The sequence below is a fragment of the Lissotriton vulgaris genome, chromosome 5, assembly GCF_964263255.1.
Source record: "Lissotriton vulgaris chromosome 5, aLisVul1.2, whole genome shotgun sequence".
NCBI lineage: Eukaryota > Metazoa > Chordata > Amphibia > Caudata > Salamandridae > Lissotriton > Lissotriton vulgaris.
In genome coordinates, this window is record NC_141693.1 from 1,994,150,080 (window position 1) to 1,994,164,566 (window position 14,487).

Below are 14,487 nucleotides of genomic sequence, written 5' to 3' on the forward strand. Positions count from 1 at the left end.
AGCCTCATGCAGTGAGACAGTGAGGAGGCTGTGAGTACTGCAGTCCAGGCAACCCTAATGTGATGTATCATACAGTGAGAGAGTGGGAAGGCTGTAAGAACAGCATGCACTGCAGCCTCATGCAGTGAGGCAGTGAGGAGGTTGTGAATACTTCAGTCCAGGCAGCACAATGTGATGAATCATACAGTGAGAGAGTGCGAAGGCTGTAAGCTCAGCATGCACTGCAGCCTGATGCCGTGAGACAGTGAACAGGCTGTGAGTACTGCAGTCCAGGCAGCCCAATGTGATGCATCGTACAATGAGAGAGTGGGAAGGCTGTAAGCACAGCATACATTGCAGCCTCATGCAGTGAGACGGCGAGCGGGCAGCGAGTACTGCAGTCCAGGCAGGCCAATGTGATGCATCGTAGAGTGAGAGAGTGGGAAGGCTGTAAGCACAGCATGCACTGCAGCTTAATTCAGTGAGACAGCTAGCAGGCTGCGAGTACTGCAGTCCAGGCAGCCCCATGTGATGCATCGTACAGTGAGAGAGTGGGAAGGCTGTAGGAAGAGCATGCACTGCGGCCTCATGCAGTGAGACAGTGAGCAGGCTGTGAGTACTGCAGTCCAGGCAGCCCAATGTGATGCATCGCACAGTGAGAGAGTGGGAAGGCTGTAAGCACAGGATGCACTGCAGCCTCATGCCGTGAGACAGTGAGCAGGCTGTGAGTACTGCAGTCCAGGGAGCCCCAAAGTGATGCATCGTTCAGTGAGAGAGTGCAAAGGTTCTAAGCGCAGCATGCACTGCAGCCTCTTGCAGTGAGACAGTGAGCAGGCTGTGAGTACTGCAGTCCAGGCAGCCCCAATGTGATGCATCGTACAGTGAGAGAGTGAGAAGGCTGTAAGCGCAGCATGCACTGCAGCCTCATGCAGTGAGACAGCGAGCGGGCTGCGAGTACTGCAGTCCAGGCAGCCCCAATGTGATGCATCGTACAGTGAGAGAGTGGGAAGGCTCTAAGCACAGCATGCACTGCAGCCTCATGCAGTGAGACAGCGAGGAGGCTGTGAGTACTGCAGACCAGGCAGCCCCAATGTGATGAATCATACAGTGAGAGAGTGGAAAGGCTGTAAGCACAGCATGCACTGCAGCCTCATGCCGTGAGACAGTGAGGAGGCTGTGAGTACTGTAGTCCAGGCAGCCCCAATGTGATGCATCGTACAGTGAGAGAGTGCGAAGGCTGTAAGCACAGCATGCACTGAAGCCTCATGCAGTGAGACAGTGAGGAGGCTGTGAGTACTGCAGTCCAGGCAGCCCCAATGTGATGCATCGTACAGTGAGAGAGTGCGAAGGCTTTATGCGCAGCATGCACTGCAGCCTCATGCAGTGAGACAGTGAGCAGGCTGTGATTACTGCAGTCCAGGCAGCCCAATGTGATGCATCGTACGAGAGTAGGAAGGCTGTAAGCGCAGCATGCACTGCAGCCTCATGCAGTGAGACAGTGAGCAGGCTGCGAGTACTGCAGTCCAGGCAGCCCGAATGTGATGCATCGTACAGTGAGAGAGTGCGAAGGCTGTAAGCACAGCATGCACTGCAGCCTCCTGCAGTGAGACAGTGAGCATGCTGTGAGTACTGCAGTCCAGGCAGGCCAATGTGATGCATCGTACAGTGAGAGAGTGGGAAGGCTTTAAGAACAGCATGCACTGCAGCCTCATGCAGTGAGCAGGCTGCAAGTACTGCAGTCCAGGCAACCCCAATGTGATGCGTACAGTGAGAGAGTGGGAAAGCTCTAAGCACAGCATGCACTGCAGCCTCATGCAGTGAGACAGTGAGCAGGCTGTGAGTACTGCAGTCCAGGCAGCCTAATGTGATGCATCGTACAGTGAGAGAGTGGGAAGGCTGTAAGAACAGCATGCACTGCAGCCTCATGCAGTGAGCAGGCTGCAAGTACTGCAGTCCAGGCAGCCCCAATGAGATGCATCGTACAGTGAGAGAGTGTGAAGGCTGTAAGCACAGCATGCACTGCAGCCTCATGCAGTGAGAAAGTGAGCAGGCTGTGAGTACTGCAGTCCAGGCAGCCCCAATGTGATGAATCATACAGTGAGAGAGTGGGAAGGCTGTAAGCACAGCATGCACTGCAGCCTCATGCAGTGAGACGGTGAGCAGGCTGGGAGTACTGCAGTCCAGGCAGCCCAATGTGATGCATCGTACAGTGAGAGAGTGTGAAGGCTGTAAGCACAGCATGTACTGCAGCCTCATGCAGTGAGAAAGTGAGCAGGCTGTGAGTACTGCAGTCCAGGCAGCCCCAATGTGATGAATCATACAGTGAGAGAGTGGGAAAGCTGTAAGCACAGCATGCACTGCAGCCTCATGCAGTGAGAAAGTGAGCAGGCTGCAAGTACTGCAGTCCAGGCAGCCCCAATGTGATGCATCGTACAGTGAGAGAGTGTGAAGGCTGTAAGCACAGCATGCACTGCAGCCTCATGCCGTAAGACAGTGAGCAGGCTGTGAGTAGTGGCAGTGGCTCTAGGGCCCTTATCCCCCGGTTCGGTGGGAATAACCAGTGGAGTGCAGTATTGTCTCTAACCCCAGTGCAGTGAGGTCTTGTATAGTGAACAAGCTGTGATGCAAAAAAAGGCAAATGGCTGCTCCAGGCTGATATCATATGGTGTGTGTCATTATGAATGCTGGTGCATACATCATGAAACTGTGGCAGCCATTTTGGATGTTTACATTTGTCGTTCCAAGTAAGGGTGGGCGTAGTTCGCGAAGTAGCGCAACGCGTAGCTACGCAAAGTGCACTTTGCATTAAGCGAGCTACGCGCCGCACTATGCGAACTGCGTAGTAGCTTGTTCGCACTGTGCAAGAGGTCATTTTCAATGATTGCACAGTGCCGACAAGCATCTGGCTCTGTGCAATCATTGAAAACGGCATCTTGCACAGTGCGAGCTGTACTTTTCTGCCGCTTGAGTAGATTTTTACTCGAGCTGCAGCTTTCTCAAAGCGGACTGGTAGTTTCTCATTGCGATCGGTCGCGAGCATGCGCGACCACTCGCAATGAGAAACCTGACCTACCCGCGTTGAGAATCTCGCCCGGAGGCTTATTTTCCATGCTCGCGATCGGCAACTTGATGTTGCTGATCGCTAACAAGGAAAAAGTCTAGCGAGGATGTCATTTTGCTTGCTCACGGTCGCCAACTTGACGCTGAGGACCGCGAGCAGGTAAAAAAAGCGTTGCACTACTCTATGCTACGCTACGCATGTTTGCACTGTGCTACGTGCAGTTCGCGTAGTGCGAAGTTACGCAAACTTCGCAAACTATGTGAGCATAGCGTAATGCTTTGCCCAGGGTTAGTTCCAAGGTGGCAGATGCCCAAGTTGGAGCTGTAAGTAAAAAATAAAAAAAACTTTAAAAAAGGTACGTGAAAGCCCATTTTAAAGAAAGGACCTGTAGCAAATTGCTATTGTTGGGCCCTCACAAACTATTAAAATACATATATAGAAATGTGAATTAAAGGGGAAGTGGTAGAACAGGGCAATCAATTGAATGCCGCAAAGGAAAGGAGTAGAGCGAGCAGGAGTGTGAGGGAGCAACGGAAGAGCGGAGCGATACAAAATGTTAATAAATCACAGCCGGTGTGGTGGGGAGCAACAAGTCAGCTGGGGGAGCAGGAAGAAGACAGATCAAAATGGAGACCCGGGAGCTGGGATGTGAGCAGGAAAGCAGCACACCTAGGAGAGGGCAGGAAAATACATCCACTTACATGAGTTACTGAGAGAAAAAGAAACAAACATTGACTGGTACTTGCTGGATCCTTTTGGATTGGTCAATGCTTATTTTCTTTTATCATAGGTTTTGCAAATCTGGGGGAACTCTCGGGCCCTCATCAATCTAAGAGAAAAAGAATTTCACTAAAAGCAAAAAGATGTATTTTGGTCTCAAAAAGCACATAGCCATTGCCATGGTGGCACTGGCATGCGCTGCATAGCAGTCCATAGCTACATTGTGTTCTCCTTGTGAAAGGGCAGAACGCCGTCAATCACTGTGAAGCAGCCAATAGTTGAACTGGGCGGAACCATTTCCCATGCTGTATGCTGTAGTAGGAGGAAGTGAACTGTGAATGGCCGAATTGCAGACCAATGGATGAAGTAGACTAACTGGTAGCACCACCTAAGGAAGTCTGCTATGCATATAATATTAATAAAATCCAGTCGCGGCTCGCAATTCTCGCTGGAGGGGGTCGCTCGGGGGTTACCGCGAAGGGGGGTGTGGGGGGGTAAAATTAAAATAAAACGTACCTGACCGGTCGAGCGCCTCCACTGCGCCTGTGCCGGGTCTCGCCTTTTCCTGCTGCTGAACAGGAACAGGCATGCTTCCTCCCCTCCTGTAAGCCAATCACAATGCTGCAATGGCAGCGTTGTGATTGATGCGGAGTCCCGGACAGCGCCCAGCCGGGCACCTGTAGGGAGGCCATTTTCTATGTAGAGTGTGCATGACTGCTTTGGTCAGCCCCAGAGGGCCAACCAAATAGGCAGGGTACTCAGAGTGGTGCAAGCCACTCCTCCCTGACCTGCCCACCCGCCCGCCACCAATCAGGCATACCCATGCCTTCTGCTTTATCGCAGCGCGAGAAGCAGAAAATCAAATGGTATTTAAAATACCATAAATAGCCACGCCCACCCTCCCAACACCACCTATAAATCATGTGTCAGTTTAGGCAGCGCAGCGGACGAGCGCAGCGGGCGCGACGATGGCGCGCCGAAGGCGCGCTTAAGGCAAGCCCGTCTGCGCTCGTCCGCGCTAGGCAGAGCGCAGAGCCAAGCCATACTACTAATCCCAGCAGCCAGACCTGGAGATACGAAAAAGACGACTTGCTACACCTTAACAAAAAGGTACATGACTCATGCCTACATGGTATATCCGTTGACCACCCCTCTACCCGATGCGCCCACTGCCCATATAGTCTTAAACCCTCTGTATCCATATCCCCTCCCCCCATCCCGATATGTATGGCCCTCATCAACTGCAGATCTCTTCCTAAGCACTCGACAGAAATCCACCTTCTATTGGAAAACGACAACTTAGAAGTGCTTTTCTTAACCGAAACATGGCTGGGACCGGACTCAGACCCTGACATTGTCAACTCCCTCCCCCCGGGCTTCCTCATACAGCACTTAGACCGACCTAAAGGAAGAGGTGGTGGCAACGCCATAATCCATAAAGACCAGCTGTCATGCCGTCTCCAGGGCAGCCCCCTCGCTGACTGTGAAAACGTCATGTTCGCTATCCAGGTCTCCCCATGCCAGTCCATAGCAGGCTTCCTCATCTACCGCCCCCCTGGACCATTAGGTCAGTTCTGTGAATCCTTAACAGAACACTCGTAAGCCCTGACCGCAACCAACTCCTCATGTTTGATCCTAGGTGACCTAAACATCCACTTCGATAAAAAGGAAGTCAAACAGACCGCCGACTTGATAGCAGACCTCGAAACCCTTCAACTGAAACTCCTAGGTCACCTACCCACTCACACCTTGGGACACTTGCTAGACCCAGTTTTTTCCAACATTCGCGACCTTACTATCCGCGACCCTATTCCAGTCCCTTGGTCTGACCACCTCCTCGTTCCTCTACACTGGCAGATCGCCCGTGCGCCCCGCACTACCGCCCCTCCCAGTAAACCCTCACGATCTTGGTCTAAACTTGAGGTAGAAACCTGGAAACATCACCTAGAGAGTTCCCTTCCTGCACCCAACAACAACCCCATCAGTGCTGATGCAGAATTCTCAGCCTGGATTGCTAACACCCTAGACAAAACTCTCCCCCAAAAAATCTCCAGTAATCCACGGAACAAACCCACCTCCCCCTGGTTCACTGATGAATTGCGACTCCTAAAAAAAGACTGCAAAAGGTCAGAAAGAGAATGGAGAAAAAATTTCGACCATACCAGGAAAACCGAATATAAAACTACTCTTCTCACCTACAAAAAAGCAATCAAAGTTGCACAAATCAACCACTTCGAGGAAAAAATTAAATCCTCGCACAATTCAGCCCGGGAAACTTATCAAATAGCAAGGAAACTACTCAAAGCACCTGACCCCCCCTCTGGTGGAACCTTCAGTCACCCGCTGCAATGAACTGGCAGAGTTCTTTAACTCTAAAATCACTAAAATCATTAACTCACTCCCCCCTACCTCCCTGAACGCCCTCAGTGTTCCCCCTGACGTTAACCCATCCAACAATCAGTTGTCAGACTTCACTCCGCTCACAACTGATACCACTCTCCGCATACTCAATTCCATTAAAAGTGGCAGCCCCACCGACCCTGCTCCACTGAACATCCTGAAATTAGTCGGACCCACTATTCTTCCTAGTCTGACAAAACTTATCAACGACTCACTCTCCCTAGGGATTGTCCCCCCCAGCTGGAAAAGAGCCATGGTGAAAACATTGCTCAAAAAACCCCACCTTGATCCACTAGAACTCTGCAACTATAGGCCAATTTCCTTACTCCCAGGTGTCAGCAAAATAGCGGAGAAACATGTTAACCAAAATCTCTCCCAATACCTCAAGTCTAACAAACTACTGGAACCCTCCCAAACGGGATTCAGGCCAGGCCAGAGCACCGAGACCGCAATACTGGCGGTAGTCGAAGAGGCAAGGAAGATCATAGACTCAGGGGGATCAGTGGCAGTGATCCTCCTGGATCTTAGCGCCGCATTCGACACCGTCAACCATGCTATCCTGATCCAAAGACTCAAACACCTTGGAGTCACAGGAACAGCTCTGGCCTGGCTAGAATCCTTCCTCAAAAACAGAATCTTTCAGGTGACAGAGGGCACCTTTACGTCCAGACCCACAGCCATCAACTGCGGGGTACCACAGGGCTCGTCTCTGAGCCCAACCCTTTTTAATGTTTATATGTCCCCCCTCGAGAAGATCGTCGCCCCCTATGGCATCAAACTTCTGACATACGCCGACGACACTCAACTTGTGGTCTCCCTTAACCAGCAGGACCTCTCCATTCCCAACCTGCATACCTGCTTGATCGAAATAACAAAATGGATGAGCAGCTCCCACCTCAAGTTGAACAACGAAAAAACTGAGATCATGTTTCTGGGCAACAAAGGTCTATACAAGTCCATCTCCATATGGCCGTCAGCTATGGGCCCCCCCCTGTGTCCAAACCAGAAATCAAGAGCCTGGGCATCTGGTTAGACGAAGAACTCAACTTCTCAGCCCAAGCACGGAAAACCGCTGGAACCTGTCACGGTCTGCTAAGATCAGCAAGAAAAATACTACCCTTGCTTCCGACTCAATCCCGCAAACTCCTCATCCACGGCCTTGTACTATCTCGCTTAGACTATGGCAACGCCCTATACCTAGGGGCCCCCAAAAAAGTTTTAGCAAAACTCCAAACGGCCCAAAATGCGGCAGCCCGCATTCTCACAGGCACCCATCGTCGCTGCTCAGCTAAACCATCTCTGAAGGCCCTCCACTGGCTCCCCATCCAAGAGAGAATTCAATTCAAGGCTCTCTGCATAACCCACAGGATTATGCATGGCAAGGCCCCTCCCATACTCCAAAATCTCATCTCACCCCACACCACCTCTAGAACTCTCCGCCCTTCCAACTGCGATCTAGCCTCAGTTCCCAGGATCAGAAAAGCCCGCTCAGGCGGCCGACTGTTCTCACTCAACGCTGCCAAACTTTGGAACTCACTCCCTCCTAACCTCAGAGCCCAACCTAACCTCCTTACATTCCGTAGAGCACTTAAAACATGGCTGTTCCCATAAAGCATCTCTCGCTAGGTTCTTGTCTATCAGCGCTGGGACGCCTATGGGCAGCCATGCGCTCTACAAGTCTGTAAAATAAAAATAAAAATAATACCATTTTATTTTCTGCTTCTCGCACTGCGAGAAAGCAATGGGGCGGCGCTCCTCCGTCCTAATGGAGGAGTCGCCCCTGATAAAATCACAAGGTCTTTGCTGTGGCGAGCCCTAAAAAGTTGTTTCCTGATTCCATGCGTGGGGGCTACAAATCCTCTATTCAAAAGGATGGTAAAGAAACTAAGCTACAGTGGAGCGATAAACTCACAAAGAGGAAGGAAAGTTATTGAAGCAAAGCAGGAAAACGAGACGGACAAGAAAGCTGACCAATCACGGGCAAAGGGCAGACCCAAAGCCACCTCCAAGGTTTGAAGTCGAATGCATGAAGTCTTTTGTCAACAGAGAGCTAAAGCTGTCTGTATGTGAAGCCTAACATGAATAAACTAGTTATCCAAGCACCAATAAAAATAGAAAATGTACAAGATGTTTAAACATTATTTAACTTATTTTATATTACATGCATCTTTTTCACAAATTATGGGATGGTTGACCATATAAATGACAATATTTTGACAACATTAAATAAAAGGGAGGTTAAGTATGGTCGGTGCATTTAAAATAGGAATGCTTTCAGTGCTCAGATGCTTTGGCGCTAACATTTTAATAACTAATAATTGTTTTTTACAGCACTACATTCATCTGGTTGCATGACTACCCATTTATAGTAAATGTCCAGACCTTTGAAGGATTGATGGTATAGTCTGGGATTTGAACTCACAACCTCCAGAACAGACAAGCAGTCAATTCACTGTGCTATCTTACTGGCTAATTCCAAGATGGTCTGCGATGGCGCCCTTACCTGTGTCGCTGACCCCCCAGGCAGCCTCGGATGTGCTGTTCTCTATATTTAAATCCGGTCCCTCAGAAAGCAGGTGTTGGACAGCACATCAATGCCAGATAGGTCCACCTAAGAAATATAATGCGAAAGGTGTGGCCAGGCCCTTGGGCTGCCAAGATGTGTTATAGCTGGCGCTTGGGCCCCAGGCCGCATACAATGGGCCCTATGTGAGGTGGTTCCACAGATGTGTGTTGGATTCGCTTGTAGATATCTGTGGAGACCAACAAGTTCTTTGAGTGTATCCATGTGTCGTGTGCGCACTGTTGATCACTCTCTGACCAATCACGTGGCCAGGAACGAATAACAACCCTATCATTTCCTCTCTTCCAGTCCCAGACAGCATTGTGGTCAGGATCCTCACACAACACCTCAGCAAACTGGAGGCGGCCACCCGGGGGTGGGTTCTGCACAGATACCCTCTGGACGTCGAACAGGCTGGTCTGCTCACCGATTCCGGCTTTGTGCCCAACAGGTGAGCCATGTTTGTATCCTTGTGTGTTGCATTGAACTTTTTGTTTGTAGCGTCATTATCCACACACCCTTTGGAATGAAGGATCCGTTGCAGGATCCTGGAGTTGCACCCTCTTTGTCAAGGTGACCAAGATAATGTGGCTACATTTTCACCTCTAGTTTAGCCACATTTACACCAATCAGACACTGCCTAGGAACTGCCACCCTATTACGTGGCTCTTAAACGTGGGCCAAGTACACCGTTTCCGCACTCGACTCATAAGGTAGCGAGGACGAGCAGTCAAAGGCTGCACAAGAAGGACATGTGGGGTTCAAGAGCTCTGAACTCAACAGTCAACCAACAGATGCAATCACTTACTGCCTGGCCCAGTTTCATATTTTTTGGCAAAAATGAAAGTAATCTCCTCTCAAAACAAAATACTACACACTACAATGAGGTTGCAGTTAGAGGTTTGCAACCTCACTTGCGAGTTCTAGGGAGTTGCTACCTACTCACAGGGACTCTCCTTCCCCTCCCTTCCTCCCCCCCCCCCAGCAGGCCCGCAGGCCTCTGGGTGCAAGGCAAACCCTCAGCCTCTTCAGCGAGATGCACAGACATCTGGTGATATCCCCTTACTCCTGGGAGTCTGGCAGACATGCAGACACCAGCTCTGGTTAAACAGCAGCTCTTGCAGAGCTCTCCCTTTCCTGATCATGAAATGGACAAAGTGGGTGGTTTGGGCTCCACTTTTACACACAGTTTCAGACTGGGGATCCACTGCCTATCGTCCTGGAACAGTTTTGGGGTGGGTCCCTTTCAAATGCCACTCTCTGCTTGTAGTGAGACACAGCCTTTGTCCGGTGATGGCTCTCCCTGTAGGCAGTGGTGATGCTGGATCCAAGCAGGAGTATCCAACATGTGGGTGCAATGAAGAGTAGAGGCTGAACCTGGCTTCAGCCTTCCTGAAGTAGCAGTTGGGACTGATGGAAGGCCCTGCCTAGAATCTTCCACGCCTTTAACAACAGACTCTGCCAAGTCACCCCCTACTATCTACCAAATGACAGTAATCCGGAAACCCCAATCAGCAGTCCCAAGCTACAAGTTCCTTTTGGAATTTTTTTTAAATATCTTTTTATTGATTTAAGAACAAAAAGGAAAAAACATTAATAATCGGCATTAACATTGCCTGAGAATAGCATACATGATTGGAATGGCAGCATCCTAGGGTTACAGGAGTACATCTGGAATGTCACACGTTTACTGTTACATATTCATAGAGACGGTGGATCATCATTAGCAGGAGCAGCGGGTGCTACACATATATCCCCCCTATAAGAGTTCCACTTAGCTCATACCCGAGACCACTTGCGGGGGCAACCCCGTGCCACATACACCGTCTTCTCCCGGAACATGCACCAATCCATGTTTCTCTTCCACAATGTAACAGTAGGAGGTGTTGGTGCCCCCCATAGATGGGCGATGTCTCTTTTACCAAAAAACAAACAGAGAGAATAGGGTCAAAGGGAATAGTTTAAAGACCTACTCCTGGTTCATTTCCCCAGCAACCTCGTATGAAATAACAAACAGGAACCTAGGAGGTCTAGAAGCCAAACATCTTGATGGCGAACACTGGCAGATATATCTCTAGGTCAGTGGGTGCTACAGTCACCATGTAACAATGTCTAAAGAATAGGAAGGGAGAAAGAGAGACACATGTGTGACACAGTGGAGTCGTGATGTCTAAGACCCAATTGAGAAACTGGTCAAACCAGATCCAGTACGCATAGTTTGTGGATAACCATCAAACAAACAGGTCATCGGTCCTATCATTTGGCAGTCCACCCTGTGACATGGCAGGTCCTTCGATCATCTAGACCTCATGCCACACAGTCATGATAAGTACTGGATACGGTCTACAGTAGATACTGAACCACCAACTGTTGGTCTGATTGTGATGGTTGGTGAAAAAGAAGAAAACTAGCCTGAGGTTTTGGGGAGGCCCCCCCAAACCTCAGTCTAGTTTGGTGGCACCGACGGAGAGTGCAGGGCCTCATATACCTGACCACGGTCCAGGTGAGGTGAGGTCCAGTCCCCTGTCATGCTGGATCACGTTGAGCGTCCACTGACACGGAGGATGTGTATATAACTGTAGGTACAGGTTGTATCGTTCCTATGTATAACTTTTCACTGATGATATGTTTTGATTTCCTTCACACATAACAGTAGCAACTATTTTAGAGCAGTGGCCCTGATGAAAGCCAAGGGACTAGTTGCCCGATAGGCAGAAACATGTTGGCCCGAATTGCGACAGTCATTTGTTCCATACTGTCGTTTGCGCTGTTCCTAGTTTTTAATTAGGGGATGTGCCTGTTTTTCCATTAAAGTGTTTGTTTAGACATATCACCCTATTTTAGTCTCACCACTTTTCTGTGTGTTACACTGTTTTCTTCTTTTTCACCAACCATCACAATCAGACCAACAATTGGTGGTTCAGTATCTACTGTAGACCGTATCCAGTACTTATCATGACTGTGTGGCATGAGGTCTAGATGATCGAAGGACCTGCCATGTCACAGGGTGGACTGCCAAATGATAGGACCGATGACCTGTTTGTTTGATGGTTATCCACAAACTATGCGTACTGGATCTGGTTTGACCAGTTTCTCAATTGGGTCTTAGACATCACGACTCCACTGTGTCACACATGTGTCTCTCTTTCTCCCTTCCTATTCTTTAGACATTGTTACATGGTGACTGTAGCACCCACTGACCTAGAGATATATCTGCCAGTGTTCGCCATCAAGATGTTCGATGTCTCTTTTAGCCACCATGGCCCCAAGCGTGGCCCATAACTTTTCGGCTGCAATCAAATCAGTGGGCTCCCACACATTAAGCAGACACCTTTTTATCTCTGGATTGACTGATTTGTGCAGGACGTCACACATGACCTTATGGATCTCTTTCCAGTTATTCCGAATGTACTCACACTCCCAAAGAATATGCACTCCCGTCCCAACTCTATTCCAGTAAGAGACCATGCTACCATGATGCTCTCTTTTTCTTCCCTGTTAATAAGAAACTGAAGCATGGTGGTTGGTTCATAGTTTGGGGTTTGTTTACCTCTGGTGCACACAGTCGAGAGGGAGGGCATCCAATCCCAGCATTTTTTAAATATTTGCTGTGTTTTGAGTCTTGTCAGATGACTGTTGTTTCTGGTCTGTTTGTGTCTGATTATGAGCCTTGAATTGCATCTCCTGGTGTTTTTGTCTCTTAGGACAGGCTTGCTTTGGGTGCAGAGAGCATCGAGTCACACTAACTTTACGTTTAGACAATGCATGCCATCTCTAAAGCATGCTCCATTGATACTGAATCATCTGCCTCTTGTGACAATGTGTGGTCATTCGAAAACTCCAGGCTACAGTCACCTGCCATGCACACCCTGCTTCTCTCTATCAGGACTGGCTCCCCATCAGTAGACCACTGTGCTTAACATCAAACATCAGCTCTGGTTTGAAGAATAATTGATTATTTGGATGCCCAACCCACCCAAAACCAAAATGTACCATGCATTCTCTCTATAGAGACATTAGAGGTAACCCTTACAATATGCACCCAACATTCTTCCAATATCCCATAATCTGTGTGTCATCTGCTATCCAAAGGCACTCAACAATATCACCACATGAATCCTTCCACGTGCACGTACCAATGGTCTTCCTCAGACAGTAAAGTGGTGTATCGTAGATTAGAGTGAGGTGGACTGGAGTGGCAGGGTGTTGTAAAGTGGAGTGACATAGAGTGGTGTAGAGTGGACTGGCATAGAGTTGCCTAGTAGAGTTGAGTACTGTGTCCTAGAGTACAGTGGAGTAGAGTGATTTAGAGGGAGTTGCATAGAGTGTTGCATAGTGGCATAGAGTGGAGTAGATCGTTCTAGAGTGAAGGTACATTCAGTGGAGTAAAGTGTCGTAGAATCGAGTGTTGTGGCTTACCGTTAATTAAAGTGTCATAGAGTGGCATAGGGTGTTGTCATACAGTGGAGGGGCATGGCATAAAGTGGCATTGAATGGAGTGGCGTAGAGAGGAGTCACATGTCCTAGAGTAGCATGTTGTACAGTCGAGTATCCTATAGTGGAGTGGAATGTCGTAAAGCCAAGTTGAGTGGCGTGGATTGGAGTGGCATGTCATAGACTAGCGTAGAGTGGAGTAGAGTGTGCTAGAGTGGAGTGTCGTAGAGAAAAGTGCAGTGGGGTGGCGTAAAATGAAGAGGCATGTCATAGAGTGGAGGGACATAGAGTGAAGCTGCATGTCGTAGTAGAGTGGCATGTTGAAGAGTGGAGTGACGTGGAGTGTCATAAAGCTGAGTGGAGTGGTGTGAGGTGGCGTAGAATGAAGTGACATGTCATAGAGTGGAGTAGAGTGTTGCGAGTGTACTATGCATTTTGTGGTAGCGCACTGCCTTTACAGACAATACATTTTCAGTTGAAATGACCATTACATTTGCACAGACCCTTGATCCCTTGTTTGGACGCAACAGCACCAAAGCAATAATGCTGCAATGTGTCACCGAAACCAACAGCACTGTGCGGTGCCGCACCAACGTACACTCTAGAACCACTCCGATGAACCCTGCATATATTTACACCAACAGGTCTGCATCAGCATTACCTACCGAGAGCCTCTGGCACATGTGAATAGAGCACCTTGATGTGGTCAAGACCTGGGCCAGAGGCCGCCCAATCAAATCCTCCGGAAGACCCATCCACACACACATACAACACTGCAGAGTTCTTCCAAGATCAGTGTCTTTTTACTTCTTCACTAACCTACACAAACCACTTCTAAACTAAACATGGAACACACTTCTATAACCACACAACAAAATAAAAGACACAATCACGTGTTGGCATTCTTAGGTCCACGCAAAAAGATACCCAGATTGATTAAGCGCCGAAAAGCCGTAACCATCGTGTAAAAGTGAAGTGCAAACTACAAGAACAAAACATTGTTTGCTAATCTTTCTGCTGGCAAGGGGCCTATCTTATATATTTGCCTCTAAGTGTTGTGACTTTTTTTTTATCTAGGGCATAAAAGTGATGCTCGTCCTGTCTCAAAGCCCTCGCGTTTTGTACTGAGGAGAGACCTGAGCACACGGAGATAAAGTGATCTGCTTCAGATCACACGGTTTGGCAGGTGCAGAAACCTGAATAAGGGCTCCAGTCTTCCATGGTCAGGCACTACCACTAAATACACCCTAGCCCGATTGGCTACCTTTGGTATGGTTTTTTTGGGGGCCATGAGTTTCTATTGTATGCATGGCAGCAAGAGTGGGCCGAA

The 14,487-nt window shown here is 48.9% G+C and overlaps 1 protein-coding gene across 1 annotated transcript in view; it reads left to right on the forward strand.

Annotated features, from left to right (window-relative positions):
* The window catches only part of AK8 (adenylate kinase 8), an 841,444-nt gene that overhangs the window by 635,962 nt on the left and 190,995 nt on the right, over positions 1-14,487 (forward strand). The window contains exon 11 of the mRNA XM_086924758.1: positions 9,033-9,174. Coding sequence (XP_086780884.1) covers positions 9,033-9,174 — 142 coding nt within the window. The remainder of the gene's footprint in view (positions 1-9,032; positions 9,175-14,487) is intronic.